The sequence below is a fragment of the Aplidium turbinatum genome, chromosome 3, assembly GCF_918807975.1.
Source record: "Aplidium turbinatum chromosome 3, kaAplTurb1.1, whole genome shotgun sequence".
NCBI lineage: Eukaryota > Metazoa > Chordata > Ascidiacea > Aplousobranchia > Polyclinidae > Aplidium > Aplidium turbinatum.
Window position 1 is genome coordinate 490,116 of NC_137474.1, and position 24,849 is coordinate 514,964.

General features: G+C 40.0%; 1 protein-coding gene across 1 annotated transcript; it reads right to left on the bottom strand.

The window, feature by feature from the left end:
• Window positions 1-2,835: 2,835 nt before the first annotated feature.
• On the bottom strand, window positions 2,836-24,486 carry LOC145767262 (prominin-1-like). The gene is made up of 13 exons (XM_082579053.1): window positions 24,483-24,486; window positions 23,853-24,000; window positions 14,365-14,518; window positions 13,937-14,077; window positions 13,325-13,451; window positions 12,925-12,998; window positions 12,003-12,143; window positions 10,107-10,182; window positions 8,181-8,252; window positions 7,520-7,666; window positions 6,861-7,010; window positions 6,671-6,760; window positions 2,836-5,530 (listed from the first exon to the last, which is right to left on the bottom strand). Exons 2-13 carry the CDS (start codon window positions 23,911-23,913, stop codon window positions 5,513-5,515), a joined length of 1,251 nt encoding a protein of 416 aa, XP_082435179.1. The 5' UTR covers window positions 23,914-24,000; window positions 24,483-24,486; the 3' UTR covers window positions 2,836-5,512.
• Window positions 24,487-24,849: the final 363 nt, after the last annotated feature.

The window sequence follows — 24,849 nt, forward strand, 5'->3', positions numbered from 1 at the left end:
ATATCTGAAATATAGAAGTGCTGTATTTCCTTTTCTATGAAGCTAGCTGTTTGCATTCAAAAGTAAGTTACCAATACCTTAGCCCATCGGTGTTTAATTCAAACATAGTTATTTTGCTTACCGTATGTATGTTACGAGAATTAGTACAAGAATATTTTTAGTGGAATTGGCTCAAAATCAACCATAATTGCGGTAATGAATAAGAACTCATAATATATAGGCTACAAATGTGTCATGTCAAATGCACTCTTCATTTTGGTGCAAAATATCTTAAGTGGAACAAGAAAGGAGATGACATACTTAACTTTATATTTTTATCAGTAGTAAACAAACAAGTTTTTTGCCAGTACATCTGCAGTCTGTAGTGTAAACTGACAAACAATAAATATTCAATGGCAAGTTAGAATAAACTTATTGTGCCTAACCTAGAAAACTAGCCACAAGAATGGGATAAATTTTTGACTGTAATTCACATATTCTTAATGAACAGCAAAATTGTTGATTGTGACAAGTATAGATTTGACCAGTGCATCATAATTTGCACAAGTCTGATATAGCCTTATCTAGATTTATTATACATAATGTAGGCTACCGGTTATCAATATCTTTTAAAAATTCTTCAGAATAAATGCCTGTACATATACATTTATAAACTTTGAATAGACAAAAGTACTGTTTAATCTTGAGTCTAGGTCAATTTCCATTGGCAACAAGTGCCTTCCTTTAAACTAACCAGTGCCTAATATTTCTGGCAGAAAATTTTATCAACTAACCAGCCTTTCAACAACCTATGTTTTGGTCTTCTGCTGAAGAAGTCAAAATTCAATTCCATAATAATTTGAACTCACATCATCTTTTAACTACTTGTAGTCATGCTAACCTAAGCCTCAGAAAAGTAAACCAAACGAATTTTTTTAGATAAATACTGGAACTAACATCCTAAACATTCTACATTAGTTAAAAACAAGTCTGCAACCACATTCTCTTTCACAATTTCACCATTGATAGTAGACAATATGCCTGTATTTGCATACCTTTGGTGCTTTGCTTTCATAATGTACCCTACCACCACTAGGAGCGCTGTTTCACGAGCGACGACAACTGCCTTTTTCGTTAGCCTTCCAGACTAGTAATATAGAGACTGTGATATAACTATCACCAGCCTGTGGTGAAGCTCAAACTTTGCTGCATTCTACTTCGTGCTTTCACCAAACGAAAACTCATTCCCGACGTTATTTTCCATATGAACAACCCTGTACTGAAAACACTTTGTTCGCTTGGGTTCTGGGCCTGCTCGGAGTACCCAGGCAGGGGCGTGTCAATTGCCCCCCTCCCTTCGGAAATATTTTAAATAAACATTTCAACCTGTGTCGCAGCATCTTTTGACAGAGTTTTGCTACTGATTTACGCTGAAAATATGCTACTCTTAGAATGCACAATTTTGAGGTTTTTAAAAATTTCTGTGCTCCCCAGACCCCCTCCTAGTGCTTCACCTTCGCCGACTTGTTGCCATAGCACAGCTGACATGTACAATAATACTGGTTTGACCCCATCCAAAACAAAAAAAATGTGCTGGCTGCGCGCCTGGGTCCAAGGATTCAGAAGAATGAGAATTGAGATTCCCGACCTGGCGACATAACTGCTAAAAAAACAATTAGTTAAGAAAAAGTGTTGCCAGTGGTATTTCAAATTACTTGAATAAATGTTATTCAAAATGGCCATCGCCCAAACTTTATCTGTTCAAAACCAGACCAAAATTTTAGGTTAAAAATAATTAATCAAAAATAGTTCAACTTACCTTGCAACGATATTTATAAATTTACTTAATAAAAAAGGAACTTGACTTTAATCCGATCATATACGGTATTTAAATGAAAAACGTATCTGCTTTGAGACCTCTGTGAAATATTTAGGGGTAATAATTAACGACTTGCTATCCGATGATGAAGACATGAAACGACAATTACGGTCGTTGCATTGTTCTGGAAACATGTGTTCACAGCGGTAAACCATATAATCTCTTCGTGGGAAAATTGTAACATAAGATTCGCGGATCCGTTCGTCTGTATGCAATGACCAAAAAGAAACACTCTTCCGAAACGCCTTTTCAAGAATTATATTTCTGTAAAAATAGCCTCAAAGCTGTCGAAATTGGGACGCAACACGGTACGCCACTAAAAACTTGTCGCTACGATACAAACTACTTAGATAAAAAGACGGAAATTTTATCCAGCTGGCAAGCACTAAGCAAACAGTTAAATATGCGGCCAACTTTCAAGCAACCATTTTACGAATGACTAGAATACATTGCAATATCTCAAACGCACGTAAGCAGGTACTGTGACGTAATAATGAAACATTGTGAAGTAATCCTCAGCAGGTGTTCAAAGGTGATGATGCAATGTTTCAACAGGTGTGATACAAGTCTTACGAACGATGGGGCAATCTTTGGACGTTTTCTAGCAATTTCCATGACGTAAGATGCCAGCTAGGTTAAGTAGACCATAACGGTTTTATGTGACGTCTGATTTGGTGAACCATTGTTGGGAACAACATGTTAAAAGCAAAGTTTTCCACATGTTCGATTGCTGTTAAAAATGTGTTGTTTCTTTGCTATTGTATGCCTTTATATGCCTGTCAACTATGGTGCAACTATCTTTCATCTAGTAGTAATCGCTTACGTGTTGGATACAATAACTGTTACAGAATGTTGTTTAATCTGCAGAGACGATGCAGCATCACCTCTGCATTCGTTGATAACAATGCCACAACCTTTCAAGCTCTCATTCGTAAAAAAATATATGAGTTTTTAACACGATGTAACTTGTCTTCCAATCAATGAATTCATGAACTAATGCGAACAGACTGTTACTATCAATCTTTGTATTTGGTACATTACGACTCAGCTATTCGGAGTTGAGTATCTGCTTTGTTTCTACTTTTTATGTTTGATTGTTATATCGACCATCTTGAGTCTGATGCAAATAATTAAATAAAAATAATATTCAATTCAATTCAATTTATTTTTCTTTGTCAGAATACAAAAGAAATGATATTGTGAAAAAGAAATACAGTAACAAAACCAACAAAAGGAAAAGGTGGCAAAACCATAATGGTTTAAGACGTGCATAAAAAGATCTAATATTGCGGTATATGCATCGATAAATATAGTTAAGCACGGCCACCAAACCTGATACATTAAAACAAGTTGATGAATTAGTTAAGAATCAGTCGCCTCCTCGTTCCTGAAACAACTGGAGCGTCAATTCTTAAAGCAATGAGAACACGACTGAACCCAACAACATCACAAAAACAAACTAATACACACACACATATTGTAATTACATAAGGGACTATCAAAACAAGGACTACGTATTTACAGGTTTTATACAGAAATAAAGTGTTCGCAGCAACGAAATTAAGTAGCTTATAAAATGCAGAACAAATACACAATATGGCAGCTCATTATTAAGATAAAATAGTTAAAAAAGCTTTGTTTTTTAAATTAATTTCCAGCACATGTAAGAGCATAAGAAGTATGATGATATAGCAGCGTGAATAGTTTAGCAGCGTGAATATTTTAGAAAATGTTTAAGCATTTGAAACAAAGACAAAATAAAAAATTTAAAACTTGTGGGACATAATTCCATACAAAATACCATGTCACGTGATGAATCCAACAATTTCTTTCTGGTTATAATTTCTGTATGTAAATTAAATTTGCAAACGTGATGATGATTTGATGAATCGATCAACAATCGCTTTAAATTTACATTGAAATAGGCAAGACTCGGGCTACCGCTACTAAAAAATTATGCAATTCAATCTTATAAAGCTGTTATCGATTATCTGTCTGTGATATTCAAAACGTATCTCTCTACCAAAGCTATGCTACTGAAAAACAGTTTAGCCGAAACTTTTGAAAAATATCTGGCAACACTTAACTTTTAAACACGTTTTTCTTGGCAAACAGCTGAGCATTCCATAGGCTACTTATATAAATCCCTGTAGGGCAAAGTGGGGCGTGTTGTCACAGGGGCGTGTTGTCACAGCACGATTTCTATGTGACTGATAACCCAAGTGTATAACCACGAGTTTTCAATGGAAGGCATAGTTTTCAGTTCTCTTTCGCACGAGCAGTAAAGATTAATAAATTTGTCACCACAGCAGAAATTATGAGGAGTGCCATTGAATTTTGAGCAAAATCAGGTTTTTTAACTAAACTAAAAAATAGTCTGGCAAACTAAGGTATGATCATAACTGATCAGGAAAGATACCATTCGTTAGCTTTAAGCCTGCTCTTTTCATCATACCAAACAGATAAGACATGCAAGTATAGAGATGTAGGCTACACATGGTTGTTGAAACCACCTGATTTCATACCACGGGGCGTGTTGTCACAGCTGTGACAACACGCCCCGTGGTGTGCATTTTTAATATTAAGAAACATAAAAAATTATTTATGCTTATACAACGAGGTAATATGCGTATTTGTTAAAATACAACGCTTTTTTAGGAAATAAAAATTAATATTAGATAATGATACACACGTATATTCGATAGTGACACATAATTCTCAAGATGACATTTTTATTGTTTTTGATAATGGGCATAAAATTTTTACCAATATGTTGTAAATTAAATTTTTTTGCATTTCGCATATTTTTTTATTCGTTCAGCCTGTATTAAAACCATTTTTTGTTGGTTTTTGTCATATTTTAATCATAAAGCATGTGCAGAATTTTGTGACAACACGCCCCGGGGTGGGGCGTGTTGTCACAGTCCATTCACTTGCATTAAACATCCATTTATGTAAAAACGAAATAATCAAAAAAAACTTTAGCTATAGCTAAAAGAAGTCGAATGATACCTCTTTCAATTGCACTATCTAGCATTTCGATACCATTGGTACAGAACGAGATATATGCTGATTTGTAAAAATTGTGACAACACGCCCCACTTTGCCCTATTGTTCATTGAAAATGGTGGATTTGATTGGTCTTGGCATGGATATACAGCAACCATTACAATCAACTCGAACTCTTTCTTTGTAAGAGTCAAAACAAAGGGATTTGCCAGACAAGTTTTTCTTTTTATCAATCGAAGCGAACCTCATCACCATAAACCGGTGGCTGCGACGACTCAGAAGCCATCCGACTAAACCACCAAAGGACGACAGCTTATATTTTAATGTTTTTTTGCAAAGCAGTTGAAAGCAAAATCCATCAATGAAAAATATGTTCAACTTTTTATGCCCTCTGCAAGCTCTTCATATCCTTTCTCCAATTTAGGAAACATTGTTGTAAATATTAGAAAACAACTGAAGCAGACCACACAGATCGACAGCTCTCTAATGCAGCTCAATACATTCCAACAAACACAAGAACGAAGTAAAACGTCTCCCCAAAACCAACCGATTCCCCACCAGGGGACAGCATTAAAGATGGCCCATCATCTTCTAGCGTGGGGATGACGTCATTCCTGGCAGGCCCGAATGGCAGGATCAATGGTGTTAATCAAACTTCTGGGTCTAGAAAAAGTTTAGTTTTGTTAGAAAGTTGAGGTGAAAAGATTTACATGAGATTGACATGTGGACGTGCCCTCAAGCGCAATGGCATCTACTGTATAATATAAAAACGACTGCGCTTGACGGGACAGGGTGAAGCTTTTGTTTGTCGTCACCCATCCACTAGTTGGAGTGGTCACACCATGAGCAGATCGCCAACTGCGAGATGAAGAAACAGGAACTAACTTTTCTGGTTCAACCTTCTCCGTGTGCAATGCCTTGTAGAACTCTGCCAGGTTGAGCGCGATGACGACTGAAGGGATCATGAAAAAGATCGACCAACCAAGTGAGAACCAAAAACCATTCTGGAATGGAAACAATGGAAAGTGTGGAACTTGAAGTAAATCTGTGGTTTGTTGTATTATCTCCATTGTATCATAATGGTTTCTATTATATCACTGTGGAGTTCTATTGCATCACAGTGGTTTCTATTATATCACTGTGGAGTTCTATTGCATCACAGCGGAGTACTATTGCATTACTGTGGAGTTCTATTGCATCACGGTGGAGCACTATTGCATGACTGTCGAATTTTTTTGCATCACAGTGGAGTACTATTGCATCACAGTGGAGCACTATTGCATTACTGTGGAGCACTATTGCATCACTGTGGAGTTGCATTGCATCACAGTGGAGCACTATTGCATTACTGTCGAGTTCTATTGCATCACAGTGGAGTACTATTGCATAACTATCGAGTTCTATTACATCACAGTGGAGCACTATTGCATCACAGTGGAGCACTATTGCATCACTATCGAGTTCTATTGCATCACAGTGGAGCACTATTGCATTACTGTGGAATTCTATTGCATCATAGTGAAGCTTTTTTACATCACTGTCCAGGTGTATTGTATCACAGTGGTTCTCTTGTGAGTCTGAAATTGCTCATCTGGCCTTAAACCACTAACTTCAAAATTGGTTTCATTGAAACTACACGGATATAAAGACGCCAGCTGTAACTAGCTTGGGGCACACAATGACAGCAAAGTGAGCAAAAAAGTTAAGTTGTGTAGAAACTGAAATGAAAAACCTTTTTACATACACTTAGACATTAACCAAAGAATAACGTTATTTAACGCAAAATCTCTGGCAATTCCTTACCAGAGGGTCCACTACTTGATCACAGAAGATTACAACGAACCCCTTGTACATCTCGAAGATGGGGAGGCACGCCCCCAAGCCGTATCTCAGCTGAAATTATCATCGGTTTTTAACTGAACTTTAAACAACGACCATACCCTGCAGTTTTAGAGCACACGAAAAATCTACGGTTGTTAGGGCAACCACTTACCTGGGGATCCACCCACTCCGCAAAGAGAGTGACGTCGTCGAGAATGTTCTGAACGAACGTGTTGACGGCCTGTGACGTAATGTTGGGAAGTCGACGCGCGATCTCTGCATCCGCGGCAGGAGCGGACGTTTGGAGATCCTCCGCTAGAGACTGAACAATAAACCAATGTTTGTACGGGACGCGCCACTCCAGCAGCATTAGAAGGGTCAGTTACCAATTTGACATATTTTTTAAGCTTTGATGCTGGTTTGCTTTCAACTAAAAACCTTCAACTAGGTCAAAACCAACTTCTGTCCTCTTATATAACCCATAAAAGTACAATATTTTGTAAAGCAAAAAAAAAACGTAACGCTTCCAGTGTTATGGATAAGCCAAAAACGGATATAGTTTTACACCTCCATGATCTAAAATCCCTGGTTTGTACTTACGCATAGTGCTGCAAATTAGAAGATTAATTTCATTTGTTGCAAGTTGCAACAAAAGTTTGTGTCAAACGAATTGTTGATGCGGTCAAGGAAGCATCATCTTGTTTACAATCATGACTTCAACATTTTGTTTACACCACCTCAGATATTTCCATTGATTTTTGGAGGAACCAAGCTTAGATAGCGATCAAGAGGAAGCAATCGGCAATAAGGGAATATGAGCATTACCGGTACCTTCATAAGTGAAACTGTTCGGTTGTGATCCTGGACCGAAGACAAGAAGGAATCTAGATCGGATCGGAATCGAAATCGCGTTGGATTAATGGATTGCTCAATGACATTGAGAGCGTTCGATGCTTGTAGAACTATGCTTCTGTAAACCTGGGGAGGATACACAATGGTAGAGATTGATGGCGGAACAGAGGCTGCTCTGAGTCACGCGCGTGTTGCCGAGGCAACAATAGCGCCATGAAGGAGGGACGGCCTGCAGAACCAGGTCTGCGGAGCCGAGTAAAATATATACGACTCCAATTCTTCGATTTACAACTGGCGGACTCCGACTTCAGTGTTGCAAGATTTTTGAAAGATGCCAAAATTTTTTTAATTTTTGCCCTTTTTTATTTCTTTGAATTCAATTTCACGTAACTTGCGATTGCCATTGAAACCTCCACGAATACTGACAAGAACAAGCATTTCTATTTTGGTCAAAGTTTTAAAGCACAATACAGAAAAAAAAGATTGCAAACACAAATTTTATTATTCATCGTTTTGAATCAAGCCGAGGTCCGAGTCGGTCTTCTTTTAAGCGACTCCGACATGCCAAAATCCTTCCGACTTCACAGCCTGAGCAGAACGAAGATGTCAGCAAAACAGCAACCAAGGGCAACCCACTTACCAGAGGGACATTGCTCGCCCTACTGGCCAGGGAGTCAGCCGCAGCGTTCAGAGAAGGTAGAGACATTCCTTCCTGAAATGCAACCAAAGATTCAACCAGAGCTCAACCTACCACGTCACCACAAGAGGTCGCACTCCGACTGGTTAGCATATTGACTGCCACGGCCATACATTTCGTGATCAGCTACGGCCTGTCGTGGAAGTCATAACGTCAGCCATGGCCTGTCGAGTGAGCTGGAACCATACACCTCGAGAAGGAGCGGCAGTCAACAATGCCTATTATGTGGACAAGCCAGCATTGTAATAAACACTATTACGAGTTTTACAATACCGTAAACAGATGACTGACAATAACTTAATATTGAACGCTGTCTAAACGGTAAAATTTTTATTTATTTAAGTTTTGGGAGAGAAGTAACTTTACAATATCAGAAACAGATGACTGGCAATAACTGAATAGGATTGAATAGCACACTAACAAACTAACAACAACAAATCCAAACGTTTTCGGCAAGAACTCTTTGCCCTCATCAGGAAATACCTAATACATCTAAACAAAAACAAATCTGTAAATAATGGTAATGATAAGTGACTGAACAAAGAACTGCAATAAGCACTGAGCCAAGTACACACACAACTGAAGAACAGATACCAAATGTGTTTTTCGGCAGCCGATTTGTAGCAAGAATTGACAGCGATAGACACCGTGTTTCGCCCATGAGGCTGGGCTCGTCAGTATCGCACCACTAATGGTGATTTCATTTATGTAGTAATACCATTCTGAGCAAATAGGAAACCAATTAACTCTGGATTATTACTAAATTTCAACTCGGTGTCTCCTATTAAATGGAAATTTAGCTTATTTTAAGGTTTATTTAACAGCCCGCGAGAATCCAGTCCAGTGAGAGCAGCAAAAGATGTTGAATTTTGCGCCTTAACCACTTTTATTATTGGCTGCTTGACAGCAAAACACGAGCAACGCTAGTGCAATGGAGTTAAATGCGCAGAAATTTAACAACCTGTGTTGTGTGGAATACCATCAGCCACGCAAATGAGACAGCGGTAAACATAATCTTGTTGGTTTCAACTAATATTACCGGAACATCATTATTTCAAAGCTTCATTCCAATCGACGACAAAAACCAAGCAACAAACTGGCATCGGCAGTTTCCTTCACTTTTGACCCCACCAACGTAACAGCACATAAGCTCATTTTAGTTTCATCTTGAATGGGTCTCCAAGCGGTAACACCAAACGATTTGAAGTTACCGCACGATGACGATTTTGTGATAGGATGTGACAGCGGAAAACACAAGCGAGTGCAACTTTTTTAATCTTTTGACTTCATCACCTTGCTAGAAACGATTAGTATGAACACACCTTCATTGGTGCGAACACACCTTCAGGCGCCTGAGGCGAGGGCGAAGGCCCAGTCGAGCGGAGGTCTCTCCCTGGGCTCCTTCATTAGTATGAACACACCTTCATTAGTATGAACACACCTTCATTGGTATGAACACACCTTCATTGGTATGAACACACCGTCATTAGTATGAACACACCTTCATTAGTATGAACACACCTTCATTAGTATGAACACACCTTCGTTGATATGAACACACCTTCGTTGATATGAACACACCTTCATCAGTATGAACACACCTTCATTAGTATGAACACACCTTCATTAGTATGAACACACCTTCAATAGTATGAACACACCTTCATTAGTATGAACACACCTTCATTAGTATGAACACACCTTCATTAGCATGAACACTCCTTCATTAGTATGAACACACCTTCATTAGCATGAACACACCTTCATTAGCATGAACACACCTTCATTAGTATGAACACACCTTCATTAGTAACTTTTCCAATTCTCTTTAAACAAGGCAATTTGGTTATGATAACTCCAAATACTCACTTCAAGACTTATATTTCTAAGAACTCCCGAATCAAGAATCGTCGTCAGGCATCTCTCAAGAAAAGGCGAGTAGGTCCTGCATCAAACAAGTTATAAAGGACAAGCACAAGTGCATTTCAGCAAAACAATATACAGATGTGGCAATTGTGGTGGAAAGTTGAGCCAGTAACTGCTGGTGGCTCATCTTGTTTGCTTTGGAATTCTTATCCAACATCGCCCAAATGGGAACACCAGCTCAAAATTGGACCCTTACCCAAACAGAACAGAAATGATTGAACTGAATCTGTATCTTTATCCTCGGACTGACAAAGCCTTGGTAGGTTATTCCTGGTAGTGTCACACAAAAACAACTGAATTGTAGAGGCCCTTGACGCAGGGCCGGTTACCGAGATTGGCAGAGTGAATTTTTCCGATTGTTGAAGTGTTGTTGCCGGGAAATTATTCCATTCACTAGGTGCCGCTGAATGGAAAGCAGTCCTGAAAAGTGTTGCTCAAGCGCACACCCCGAGAATCGAACCAGCGCCGCGTGATCTTAAGCCTGGCGCGTAACAACTGAGCTAACAGGGCGGACAAGATCGACAAATTAATATAAAATCAGTTGGATCAGAGTCTGTGTGCAATGAACCACTTGTGGTAAATACTTATACACCTGAACATAATGGAAGGTAATGACAATGCTACAACTAGACCAGCTAAATAAGATTGGTAATCATTTAAACAACACAAAACACTAATAAATATAACAATTCCCAACGTTTTAAGCAAACTCCCGACATCATCACTAAATTGATTTGATACATTGGCATAAAAAGAGCAGGTGCGGCGTGAGTTAAAACCACACAAGCTGTGAGAGAAAGATATAGCTTCTCCCTGCCAAGTCAACCTCACCTTCAAGTTTGGTCCAGTTTGTCTACACTAACGAGGCTTTGACTTCGGGCGAGTGTTCGGCTCCCTGAGAAAAATGACCGTTCAACCTGCTGCCTTGCAGGAATTGCCTCTTCAGGCAAAGGCTGGGTTCTCAGCTTATAACTGGGGTTGGCGTCACGAAGGGCATGCGGCTATAAAATCTTTGACAAATACTACATAATGAGACATCTGCATAAGAGACGTGTGAAGACTGCGGGTTCTAAGCTTTCCTGTTGTGACGAGATCCCTCATAGCTCCTATACAGGCTCATACGTGTCCTTCTCGCGCTAACAGGCTCCTTCGCAGTTGCTGGTGATGCTTAAATTGCTTCTGTCTATTCTTTGTCTTGTAGTTTTAATCAGCAAAGTGACAGTGAGATTCACATTAGCGCACTTTTCAAACGTGTTTTACTAGAAGATTTATTATCACATCACAAAATAGTTCGAGGTGGTTTGTTGTGAAAAGCATTCTAGGTGGATGCCATACTAATGTTACATACTTCACAATGTAGATTCTAACGATCTGTATTAGCCTGATGCTGCGAGTTCGTGGTAGCAATATCGAATTACACTAGCTTTCAGAACACAGTTCCCTAGTCATGTGCTATGATAAATGGTGTTAAAGTCAGTGAGTGGTTCTTCAATATGGCTCTTTGGTTTAGCTTGAGGCTGCCGGCTGTTGGGTTTCTGTGCTGTTAGGCGCTATTGCTGTGAAATTTTGTTGACGGGTTAGTTACCGGTATGCAATAGATTGAGTTTCGCTTTTAGCAGCATGATCGTTGCTTACTTCACAGTGTAGATTCTAACGATCTGTAGCCTGATGCTGCGAGTTCGTTGTGGCAATATCGAATTGCACTAGCTTTCTGAACACAGTTCCCTAGTCATGTGCTATGACGAAGGCTATGCTAATGTTACATACTTCAGTATCAATTAGAAAACTAGCTACGTTTAGAAGATGTAAATCTATGCAACACAAGCAGCATTGACCCACATTGTGGAGGCGGTGATAGGGATAGAGATCGGGATGGATACAGACGATATCTCCTTCTGCAGCCCGGAATAGATGGAGGAAATGTTAAGTTGGTCGGACAAGTTCATGGCTCCAACAATGCCTTCGTTCTCGCGGCAAGAGCTGAAATTACAATGAAGCGGCTGCTTTGTGTTGCTTCTATTCACCTACAATATAGAAAAGTAGTTTGTACATAACGTTACTGCTACACTAGACCTGTTCAAAGATTTTCAATTTTTTTAGCTTCTTACATTGTTACCCATGATTTTCAGCGTGAGAAATCCGAAAGTGACAACCATTTTGCTGTCAGACAAAGAATTACCTGCCTCAAGAGGCCTAGCCTAAACATTACCATTTGTTGTGTTTTTAGACATATAATAGAAAAGAAGCAAGTAAGGTCGCAAACAAGCAATAATCCGTCAAACAAGCAAATGTAACCTCTTGATGTGTTGACCTCTTGATATGTGTATAGGTTGCCTGAAATAAGCAAAATGCCTTTTCACCACTAATGGAGCTCAGTGCTGCTTCTTAATTTTCTTATTCCCTCACACTTCTCAAAATGATTCCAAATGTTCAAAAGTTGATTTTCGCTGGTGAGCAATCAGTAAGACATTGGATGAAAGAAAAACGTTTTTTCGGTTGAAATATGTTGTTGAAAATATTTTCATTTCAACCGTCAAGAACATGGCATAACAACTCTTAAATGGGTAATTTTTGGCAAAAATGGTAATGTTTAGGCTTCTTGAGGCAGGATATCCTATTGTCTGAGAGCAAAATAGTTGTCATTTTCGGATTTCTCGCGCTGAAAATCATGGGAAACAATGCGAGAAGCTAAAAAAATGAACATTTTTGATGTATGAACACTGAACAGGTTTACTGCCACACGGAAACACATTGAACTTACGTCACTAACGCGACCAGACTGATGGACGAGCTGCTTCCACCAGGAGAGAGCAATGGGAAGTACGTGTCGACAAACTGTAAAAACATGACGTGGTGTTATGACGTAAGTGAGGATGGAGGAAGCACCTGGGAATTAGCTGCCTTGGCAATGCAGAGGTCGCATGTGCTCATATATACTTCCAACGGTTCGCTTCTCTTCCGGGAAATTTTGTTCTCGCGTCAACATCATAAGCCGGCGCTTGACGTTGGTGACGTTACACATGACGTATTGTGAGCGTCATGAACACGCAACACTACCGCGAGTGACAATGCATGAAAACTTTTTATAAAAAACCACAAAACTACGCAAGCATTCGTCACGCAAATGATGACGTATGCGAACGAGGTGTGTGACGTCATACTTGCAGCAGTTCATAAGGACTTTCGGTGGTTTGGCAGACGTAGCGTTCCGAGAATCCTCCAACCAGGAAGGTGATAGTCACAAGGATCATGATGAGCCATGAGAAGATCACTGATAATCCTACCCCGCTGTGAATGAGAAGGCAATTATTGAAAAAATACACCAGGCTGGAGTGACTAGCAAGGTGTTGCAGATGCACACAAACTCAACAGACAGCAATCAAGACAATGAGAATCAAGCTAGAAAAAGAACCCAAAAAGTTATAAAACAACAAGAACACACTGATTCCAACATCACTCGTCATAGCACATGACTAGGGAACTGCGTTTCGAAAGCTAGTGACAAACCGCTGCTATCACAGCGAAATCGCAGCGTCAGACCAAACCAGGTCGTTATTATCTACATTGTGAAGTAAACAACAATCCTGCTGCTAAAAGTAAAACTCGACGAATGAGAAAAACGTGATCTCTTCTACCTGACAGGCTACAAACAACTGGACCTCGACAAAGGGCTAGTTGAAATGTGAGCTTAAAGTTCTAACAGTTTAAATGCTGAAAAAAAGCACATTCATTACAAGTGCAAAATGTAATTTTAAGGGGACCTAGAAACTCACATGGCAAGAGCAACAGAGGCCAACTTCGTCATTGGGGAAGGAGGGCCTTTCGAGTGAAAGCAAAAGCCAATGATCACTCCTCCGATGAAGAGGATGGCTACCTCAACAACGATCAGACCAAGTAAGACACCAACTCCATACCTGGATGAAGAGCAAACATCAATATCTCTTCAAAACATGTTGCAAGAAATGTCTGCGTGGATTGGAAACCTGAGATAACTAAAATTTGAGGCTTTGAAGTAGATGAGGAACAATCCTGCAGCCGAAGGCGAAATCCTCAATAAACAAATCGCCACGGTAAATCTTGGGCCAAATGTTGTAAGCAAAAAAAGGCGCATCTCGACTTGAAGGTCAAGTGCTCGATCCCTTCCAGGTTCATAAAACTTCCCTAAACATCCTCCTCGTAGTGAAGAGGGATTTCCGCTCACCTGTACTTGTCGAAGCTGTTGATGTATGACGTCACAAAGTTCTGGATCATGCTGCGTGCGCTGACGAGCTGTGCGCTAAATTGAGGAAACATGTCCAACCCACTGATGACTCCATTCAAAGTGGCCCGCGTGGAGTTGATGCCAGATCGGACGCCTGCGGAGGAAGCCTTTCAAAGTAAGGTGCAAGTTAACAGCTCTTCCATTGTTGTTCACCATCACGACGTCGCGTGACACAAACGCTTCATGCGCATATTTTTTACATTGTCCAAAACAAGCTAAGTACATAACCCAGAGACAAACTCTTTGCACAGAACATGTGACAACCGCATTGAACAATCATGAAAATCGATTCAAATTTGTTCAAACCCTATTCAACGTCTGCCGACGTTGAAGCAATGCAAAAATGACGGGTTTTGCTGGGTTAGAACACATAATGCTGATGTGGTAGTCACAACTTGAGCACTCATCACGAATCGAAAGTCGTCAATTAATGATTGTTCAAGTATCCGAGATGAAATATATGAAGCAGTTATCAAGTATAGAGTTAGTTCAGTTTGTGAACGAAGCCAACAACTAAAATGTCGTGACCCATTCTCTCGCCAGGATTCAGGTCTCTATGACTCTACCTTTAATCTTTTATACTTCAAAGAGATCGAAGTAATAATTTGTAAGGCATTGCATGGGTTTGGATTGAAGAAAATTACTGTCCTAAAGCTACAATTTACCAGAAGAAAAGTGTTTATTTATATTGTCTGCAAAACAGAGTTGGATTATAAAACACTAATTGAAAGTACTGTAATTAATTACATTTTGTCATGTAAAAGAAAAAAATTTGGTCTAAATTACAATCACATTTGGTGGATTGCACGTATGATATACTTTTCTCGCTTGTTGATGTTAAGCCGCTAGTTGGGGCTCAAAATACGGGACCTTGACCGACTGAGTATTGCTATGGGAGCCACATTGCATGTGGTTGTATAAGATGTAGGATTGTCTTTGATAAAATTAATTGTAAAAAATCATTGATGGACATAAATACTGAAACAATTAATTTTTGGAATGGAAATGTGTAATCAATTACATTTGGGAGTGTTGTGTTTTTAGCTCATTCAATCAGAGTCATACTGGAATTCTCTTTTATTATAAAATTGCACAACCAAGATATAGTGTGAAACCTGCAAAGTAAGCCCAAAACGAGAAGTGCCAATTAACAAAAGCAGGCGGATGAATATTAAGCAAAAGAGAAGACCTGAGGGAAACGAAAACAAAGTACATCGTTTCAATGCAAATAAACTAAAATACATAACACCTCCCCAATAAAATTTATGACCACCCATAACGAAGAGGTGGTTGGCGTCTTCTCTTTGATCGCCTTAATGTTTGTTCTTGATGCGATGACGATGATGGATCGTCGGTCGCTATCGGCGTCGATGAATCCTCGGTCGCAATCGGCGTCGATGAATCCTCGGTCGCAATCGGCGTCGATGAATCCTCGGTCGCAGTCGGCGTCGATGAATCCTCGGTCGCTGTCGGCGTCGATGAATCCTCGGTCGCTGTCGGCGTCGATGAATCCTCGGTCGCAATCGGCGTCGATGAATCCTCGGTCGCAGTCGGCGTCGATGAATCCTCGGTCGCAGTCGGCGTCGATGAATCCTCGGTCGCTGTCGGCGTCGATGGAACTGGAAACTCGTCAGCTGTCGATGACGACGTGAAAGTAGTCTCCCCTGGGTCCCCGTCTTCCGGCGAGATGTAACGCGGACGTAGCTGGTTGATATGGCGTCTCCATATTGGACCACGAGGGTCCACTCGAACCTGCAAACTACGACTCCCGTGTCGCTTCACCACGACGGCAAGAACCCACCGAGGGCTTCGGCTTTGCCTGGAACCAAAGTATAAAGCATAACAAGGATCACCAACATCGAAGTTAATTGTTTTCCGGTTTTGTTTCCGAGGCGAAGGACTCGTCGATGGCTTCGTGATCTGAGCTGAGGAAGGAAGTAAAATATCTAATTTAGTACGTAGTTGTCGGTGGTTTAATAACTCACTAGGAGAGTAACCACTGGCATTAGGCGTACGGCGAAACTGCATCAAGAATTGAGTGGTGGCACTTTTAGGCGGTAACGACGATTTTCTCAACGCCTGCTTGAAAGTGCGCACCAAACGCTCGGCAGCACCATTCGTAGCTGGATGGTATGGTGCTCCAGTGATGTGGACTATACCCCTAGCTTTACAATAATTCTTGAAGTCTTCTGAAGAAAACGTAGTCGCATTGTCTGAGACAATGGAGTGGGGGTATCCAAAATGGGCAAAATCCTGCTCTAAAAGATCAATAGTAGCAGACATCGATACGGAAGAAGTTGGGTGAATAGAAGGATACTTACTATAAGCACCGGTAACAATAAGCCAATTATGACCTAAAAAATTAATAGCGTGATCGACATGAATTCGACTCCAAGGCTTCTCTGGAGCTATCCTTGGGTGGATAGGAGCCTTGCTTGGTGCAGCTTGATGCTCACCACATGTAGTCCATGTTCGGCAGAGGTCGACAATGTCCGCGTCGATCTTGGGCCAGTAGACTGCTGTCCTGGCCAGCTGTTTCATTCGCTGCATGCCGAAATGACCTTCGTGTAAAAGAGAAAGAATGTCATTGCGAAGTTTAAAAGGAATAACTACTCTAGAACCATATAATAAACAACCATAACATGTTGTTAGAGAATCAGCAACTCTTCTAAACTGTTCGATTGGATCGTTAGAGTTTGATTTCGCAGGCCATCCTTCTTGTGCAAAGCGAATGATTTTAGACAAGACTGAATCCTTGGAAGTTTCCTTGCGCAAAGTAGAAGAATCGGAATGACTAACCTGCGAATCCAACGTATCAATTGCGCAGACAATATCAACATCATCTGCACTTTCCTCCCCATCAAAAATTGTGTCATCGTTGGACGGAAGACGGCTCAAGGCGTCAGCATTTTGGTGATGCGTTGTTTTGCGATACTCTATAACTAAATTGACTCAAAAACAACGCCCAGCGTGCTAACCGGTTAGCCGCCAGCGAAGGGGTAGGTTTATCTGGACCAAAAAGTGAAAGTAAAGGCTTATGATCTGTTACCAAAATAAAATTCCTACCGTAGAGGTACTGATAAAATTTCTTCAAAGCGAAGATGATAGACAAAGCCTCCTTTTGGATTTGGCTGTAGTTTCTTTGAGCCTTCGTCAAGATTTTCGACACATTTGCTATTGGCCTCTCGCTTCCGTCCGGGGAGCGGTGAAACAGTGTGGCGCCAATGCCCACGCTTGATGCGTCGCACGCAATTCCTAAAGGAAGCAACGGGTTAAAGTGTACGAGAACATCGTCTGCGGAAAGAAACGTTTTTAATTTTGCAAAAGCGCATTTTTCTTTGTGTTCCCATCTCCAAGGAACACCACTCTTGGTTAAATGATATAACGGTTGCGCTACCGTAGAAAATTCTGGGGGCATAAACTTAGAATAAAATTGAACCAACCCCAGAAAAGAACGCAAGGTACCAGCATTGGAAGGAGCAGGCATGTTCAGTACTGCATCGACTTTAGGACCCTTTGAAATCCCCTGTTTAGAAAGAACATGACCTAAGTACTCGACATTTGCCTGGGCAAATCTACATTTTTCCTTCCTACATCTAAGACCTTTCGAAGATAAACGATCGAGTAGTCGTTTAAGGTTCTGGAAATGCTCTTCCGCTGTAGCTCCACTTATCAAAATGTCATCCAGGTACACTGCTACACCTGGAAGGTCACTGGTTAAATCATCCATTATCTTTTGGAAATGGCCTGGGGCAGAAGAGATGCCAAACGGCATAACATTTTGCAATAAAACCCCTCTATGGGTACTTAATGCCAATATTTTTCGACTCTTTGGACCTAACCTAATCTGGTTATAAGCATCTGCCAGGTCAATCTTAGTGAATCCGTGGCCACCCCCTAGTTTACGCATTAAATCCTCTGGAAGAGGCAAAGGGTGCCTGTGAGTTTTAAGTTGTGGATTAACCGTCGAAGAATAGTCACCACAAACACTTAATTTGGATTTCTTACCTTCGGTAGAAGCCTTGCGAACTGGTACTACAGGAGTTCCCCAGTCGCAAAATTGTACAGGTGTCCAGATACCTTTTTCTATGCCGGCGTCATAGGTAAGAGCTAAGTCTTCTTGAATGGCGAAAGGCACTGGTCTGGGCTTTGAAAACACTGGTTTACAATCAGAGTTAAACTCAATCTCTAATTCGTAATCCTGAAGACAACCTAACTCAGGTTTAAATAAGTCTTCGTATTGGTCACATAACTCGGAACATGATTTTTGTAAGTTAAAATCTATGTCGTTGTGACGATGAATAACATGTAAAGATGAAGAAAAGAACTTATCTACCGAAATATCTAGTGCTTGAATAGCATCACGCCCTAATAAGTTAAGGTTAGGGATTTCACATACCATAAATTGAACTGTGGTCGTCTTTCCCGATTTGTTGCAGCTCGCTTCGGCAGTGAAAGATCCAACAATAGGCATCGAGTGCTTACTTGCCGACTGAAAACGTAGCTGCGGAGTCTGCAAGATAGGTTTGCCTAGCTGCGACCAAACTTCAGAAGAGATGAAATTTCCCCCTGTAGCTGTATCAAGTTCCATTAAGACGGGAAAAGACTTAATAAAAATTCGAACCTCGAGTTTAGGAACTTTACACGATGAATTATAAACAGTATTTACCTCCTGTATGCAGTTGACCTTAGAAGAATGAACTTGAGCGGCTTTTTTACGACATGCGGATTGTACATGCCCTGTAAGTTTACAGAAATGACAGACCGCATTTTTAAATCTGCAGTTGTTAGCAAGGTGATTAGAGTTACCACATCGATAGCACTTACTTTGCTTGTTCGCATTAGCACTGGCCACTGTAGCTTTCTTGAAAGAATATCGTCTATCGGTGCCTTTAACTTTATGTACCACCGACAGTTCAGTGCCAAACACCGTCTCCTTAGCCACTTTGGCAGCGTCTTCAGTTTCTATGGCTATTTCAAGAGCACGTGAAAAAGTAAGATCGTCAGGTTTAATTTTAAAGAGAGCTTTAAGAACTGCTTCGTTTCCTACCGAGCACATAAAACAAGTACGCAAAGCTTCATCTAAAGGATTAGTAATAGAAGAAAAGACGCACGTGGCAGCGGCTTGCCTTATTCGTGCACCCAATTCTGGAACAGTCTCACCTGGTTTCCGCTTCAAGTTGCTCCAGAAGCGAAATCGTTCACGATTAACGAAGCGCTTAGGGTCGAACTGTGCCTTCATGTAATTCGAAATTTCCTCCATTGTAAGTTCATTGATTGGCTTTGCTGTAGACTCTTGTGCGGCCAGATTGAGGATCATCTTGTAGATGCTGGCTGATTGGTTAGTGAGGAAAACTTGAGCCTTCTTATCATCAGGAACGGACTGTGCTTTTACAAATGGACAAAAACGTGACCAATAATCAGTCCAAAGTTCTAAAGTTGAATCAAACTCACAAAATTTTGGAATGGCTTGAAATAATCGATTCTGGTTTTCTGATTCGCATGGAATTTTCAGGGCTGAAATTAACTCCTTCAATTGTTCTTCATGATGACGTTCTTGCTGTTGCATTTGCTGTCGTGCCTGTTCTTCTTGCTGTTGTCTTTGTTGTCGCGCCTGTTCTTCTTGTTGCTGCCTTTGTTGTCGCGCCTGTTCTTCTTGTTGCTGCATTTGTTGTCGCATATGTTCTAGCTGCGACTGCATTAATTCAACCACTTTTTCCATATTGTAAATAATCGTAGAAACTAAAACTTGTAGAAATTAAAACTTGTATGGGAATTAAACTGAACGCTCTGCGTACCACTGTAAGTTTCTCGTTCAGACGTTCAGCATCCCATCCTCGTCGCCAAATAACTCTGTTGTGTTTTTAGCTCATTCAATCAGAGTCATACTGGAATTCTCTTTTATTATAAAATTGCACAACCAAGATATAGTGTGAAACCTGCAAAGTAAGCCCAAAACGAGAAGTGCCAATTAACCCTTTGCTTTTCAACGTTTTTTTGGAAGTTAACTACTCAAGGGGGGGCCGTTTTTGGATCAAATTCAATCAACTGTTACGTGTGATCCGCTGGTGCTATTTCAACAGAAGTTGCACTGGTTTGAAAAAAAATTATTTGTCTATAAGTTTGAAAAGCCATTATTCTAAAATTTCATATGTTAAACTTGATATTTCAACTTTTGCCAAGGTACCCAAAAACGACAATTTTGTCTTATCTTGCCGCTGTGTAATTACCGCGCTAATCCGATTTCATGCAAAGTTTGTAGAACAAAGAGCTTGATCGGCCGCACGAAGTGTGTGTGCGGTGTGCATACTCATTGCATTGATAAAGGTTTACGACTTTCGAGCAAATCTTATTGTAGGCTACTCATTAATTCTAAAATAGTTACAATCAGAGTACTATTGCTACACGAAATTGAATATTAACAAAACTGCGTTTGTTGTTTTACATTTTTGTCCTAAACTAATGCTTTCCGAAACTCATGGCCAGCTTCTAGTTTTATGGAACCAAACTTCTCATAAGTAACACCTTAGCCTACTTGAATAGCTGTTTACATCTTCGTTTGTGTATTTTAGGTCTACACTCTACAATATTGAGTTTGTAGCATGAACATTTTTAGTAGAGAGAAGACAATTGAACAAGCTGTTGAAATTATCTGAAATTTCAAAGTTCAAATTAGGCGCTTTTGGAATTGTGGATTTGTGTCAAGTCGCATCACAAATATCATGCAGGCCACATCATAAGTCATTTTGCTTACCGGTGTTATAAACATGACTCATAAATTACACCCACTAAAAATACAGCATTTACATCAACAAAGCTAAGTTCGAAGCTCACTTTTTACTGAAGATTGTGTCAATCAATTTGAAAATGCATTTTTAGTCCGCCAGCGTCGAAACAATGCAACAGCGAAGTAAGGAACATGGGTAAACAAAAGAAATGTGAAATAAACCCACAGCCAGCAAACCTACATTAATTTAACGTTTACAATTGTTGAATCAATGTAAAAGGACTGAATTGCTGACTGGGTCGTCATTGTTTGAAACACAAAAAAAACGCGTAAAGACGACAAAGCGATACAAAAGCAAGGCAGCGATTATGTTTCTGGCCAAAAAAAATTAACTTTTCACTTCAAAGATAAAAATGATTACAACGAAGCTTCAAAATTTGTCGTAAAAAATATTGCAGAGATACAATAAACATAATCATTTTCTGCCAGATTGTGAGAAGACTTCCTAGATTCTTTTCAAACATTTGCAGGATTGCAAATTATGTTCTAGAACTTTATATTGCCGAAAAATGGCTTCTTGGTTGAAAAAACGTGGCTACAATTCTAGAAATAATTCTTAGGCCTACTACATTGAAGTAATGAAATGTTTTTTGTTCTTTTTTCTGATGACGTTTTACAACATCCGAAAAGTAAAAAATAATAATGATGAATAATTTCACATAACCATGGTTTGTAAACGCTTCACAAAAATTGTTGCATAGACTTTACTGTTAGACGTAAAACGTTTGTAAAAGAAAACTGTCGGGTTACGTGTTTATAATGTTTATTGCGCTGTTATCCAGTTATAAACTGCCTTTGTTGTCTACTTTTGTGGTTGCCGGCCAGCTTAGAGCAGCATGCAAACTACGCGTTTATGGCATTTGCATCGTGTTATGATTCCCGCAAATTTCCCACAAGGTCTTTGTTTTTATCGTGATATTTTTGTGCCTTTTCTGTCCTAAACTTGAAGTCAGTGTGCTCTACAATCCACATCGCTTTTTAGACTCAGTGTTCATTGAAAATCTTTTGTATGGTACATCATTTCAAGTAGTATCTTCCCCTGAACTGTTACACAAACCGCCCAGAACCAGGTTGATTATTAATATTATAGCCGTTGAGTGGCCGTTATTGTATGTGTGGATTTATTAGATGTCTGACTAAATTCATACCAAAGTCGAGCAAATTCTGCTTTCGGGATCCCTGCGGTTATTTACGGTATTTTTTGTTAATAAGTTTAGGCAGCATTTTTCCAGGATAAATGAAGACATCGGTATTGTTCGTCACTTAGATTTAGTTTTCTCAGCATTGTTTATTCATTCTTTGATCCATTAGTTTATCCCACTTTTGGTATAATCGGATCGTTTATAAATGGCGGGTCTTCACAATAGCCGGCCTCTTATACATTGGCTCAACGTATTCAGATGTTGAATCAATGATCAAGAAAGCTGATTTGTTGTTTGTCTTATGTGACGGTGAGCATTATGCCTCATCTACATTTTAAAATATTTTGTAGTGAAGACTGGGCATTATCATCTTTATTTTGCGCTCTTTGAAACAACACACAGTGCACTGTGAAACAAAAATGCAACACATAACAACAAGTAGGCGACATAAAGCCGCTAAGGGACATGTAGTCATCAAGTAAGCTGCTACGTGATCTCATAATTTTGAGTATACAGAATCTCACAATTACTGTTAGCAAAAACGCCATTTCTTCAGCTTCTTCTAAAAGCATTTGCAGTGATACATTTCCTCAATTGCAAGTTTTGTCAATGAGAGCATTTCCATAGAACGTTTATTTCGAAACTAGGTTTTTCGTGTCATTACCTAAGGGAAGATTTCTTATTGTAACGTTTTTTATTTGTCAATGGATATTTGCTGGTTGAAACAACTGTTTTGAATAGTTTGTGGCCTACATAGCATACTATTTTGATCGTGGATTGCTATTCTTCGTAGAGCTGATAACGCAAAAAACGTTTGCTATTATTGTGTCTAATTAACAACTTTGTGATCACTGGCGTTTCTTTTGTAGCATAAGAAATAACGCGCTTTGTGTTATTGAGGTCAAACCAAACAATGGAAAACAAGAGGATGTTTCTCTCTGCTCGCGCATATCGATGCACGAAGCAATTATGAGCTTATGGCTTGTTATCGCAATGTAATCCATTTCACGCTTTGCTGGAAGTTAGCTAGAAATAGCAAAAATTCACCAAAATCTTGAATTTACAAGAAAACTACACAACTTTCAGCATCAAATTTAATATCATCAGATCCGCTTGGCAATTTTAGGAAAAGTCAAGAAAAACCAAGTGCATGGCGTTACTGTGCTTCAAGTAATCAAAGAAAAGATGAGGGGGGGGCCAAATCTGGCCTCCCTTTGAGGAGCAAAGTGTTAACAAAAGCAGGCGGATGAATATTAAGCAAAAGAGAAGACCTGAGGGAAACGAAAACAAAGTACATCGTTTCAATGCAAATAAACTAAAATACATAACAGGGAGTAATTGTAATTTCAGAATGACAGAATTTCAATGTATCTGTTAATTTCAATCGTGTAATTGTGGACCAATTAAACTAAATACTATGTGATCGATCCAACTCTGCAGCAAAACTTGGCACGTGATGCTCCCACCACGTGCGGAATCAACTTCTGATATTCACTCACCAGTCAATGAAGAAGCAGACACGCTGATGCTGGTTGTGACGTCACTATCCACACTCGCCATGACCGCGCTTTCGAGAGCAGTGAACGCAGCGCCGCAAGTGGATGAATAATTTTGCAGAAATGTTGAATTACGGTTTTTGTTTTCTACCTGCGGAAGACGTTCGTGTCAGGGCTACATTAACACGGACATTTAAGACGCAATGTAAAATCTACCACATTGAACATCCACTACTCAGATTAACAACTCATACGAGTCTCTATCAAGCAGAAGCTAGTATGACAGCAAAGAATGAGGAACGCAAGTTATTCCACCTCGCGGATCACTTAAAGGTAAATGTAAGTCCCATACTTGAATCCAAGCATCGGAGGATGAGAAGGTAAGGTTCTCATTGTACTCAGCCATCGGTACTAATGAGAGTAGGGTGACCACTGACCAGTTCCTTTCTCTCGGCCGCCTATCCTTCAGCAACTACGCCCACTCAATTTGTTACACCCTGGTTAGAGGTGTTTTTCAACAACCAGCTTAAGCCGGGTGTCGAACCAGGATTGCATGATTGGAAAGTAAGCGCCTTATCCGCTGCGCCATCCCATCACCGCGTGCCACATAATTTGAAAGAAACAAGTTCTCACTGAAGAAAAGTCGAATACAACGGAATCGATCTGTGAAATGATGGTTAGAGTCTCATTGCAACTCTGGTCGGTCGTGCACGCGACGACGTTCAATCGTGGTATGAAAGTGCTCTTGAACTTGGAAAGTTGGGTCGTGTACAACTGCTGGACGGAGACCAAGGTCACTCTGTTCGCTTCATAATCGCTCAGACTTGCAGCAAGAATGTTGATATCTAAACAAAGGTGGAAGTCACATCACCAGCCTTGGTCGGGGCACAAACGAATGCGGCTACTCAAGCGTGACTCACCCCTTCCTAGTTGAGAGTATTTGGAAAAGACGGGGTCTTGAACGGCACGGAAATCATTTTCGATCGCAGTGGATAGAAAG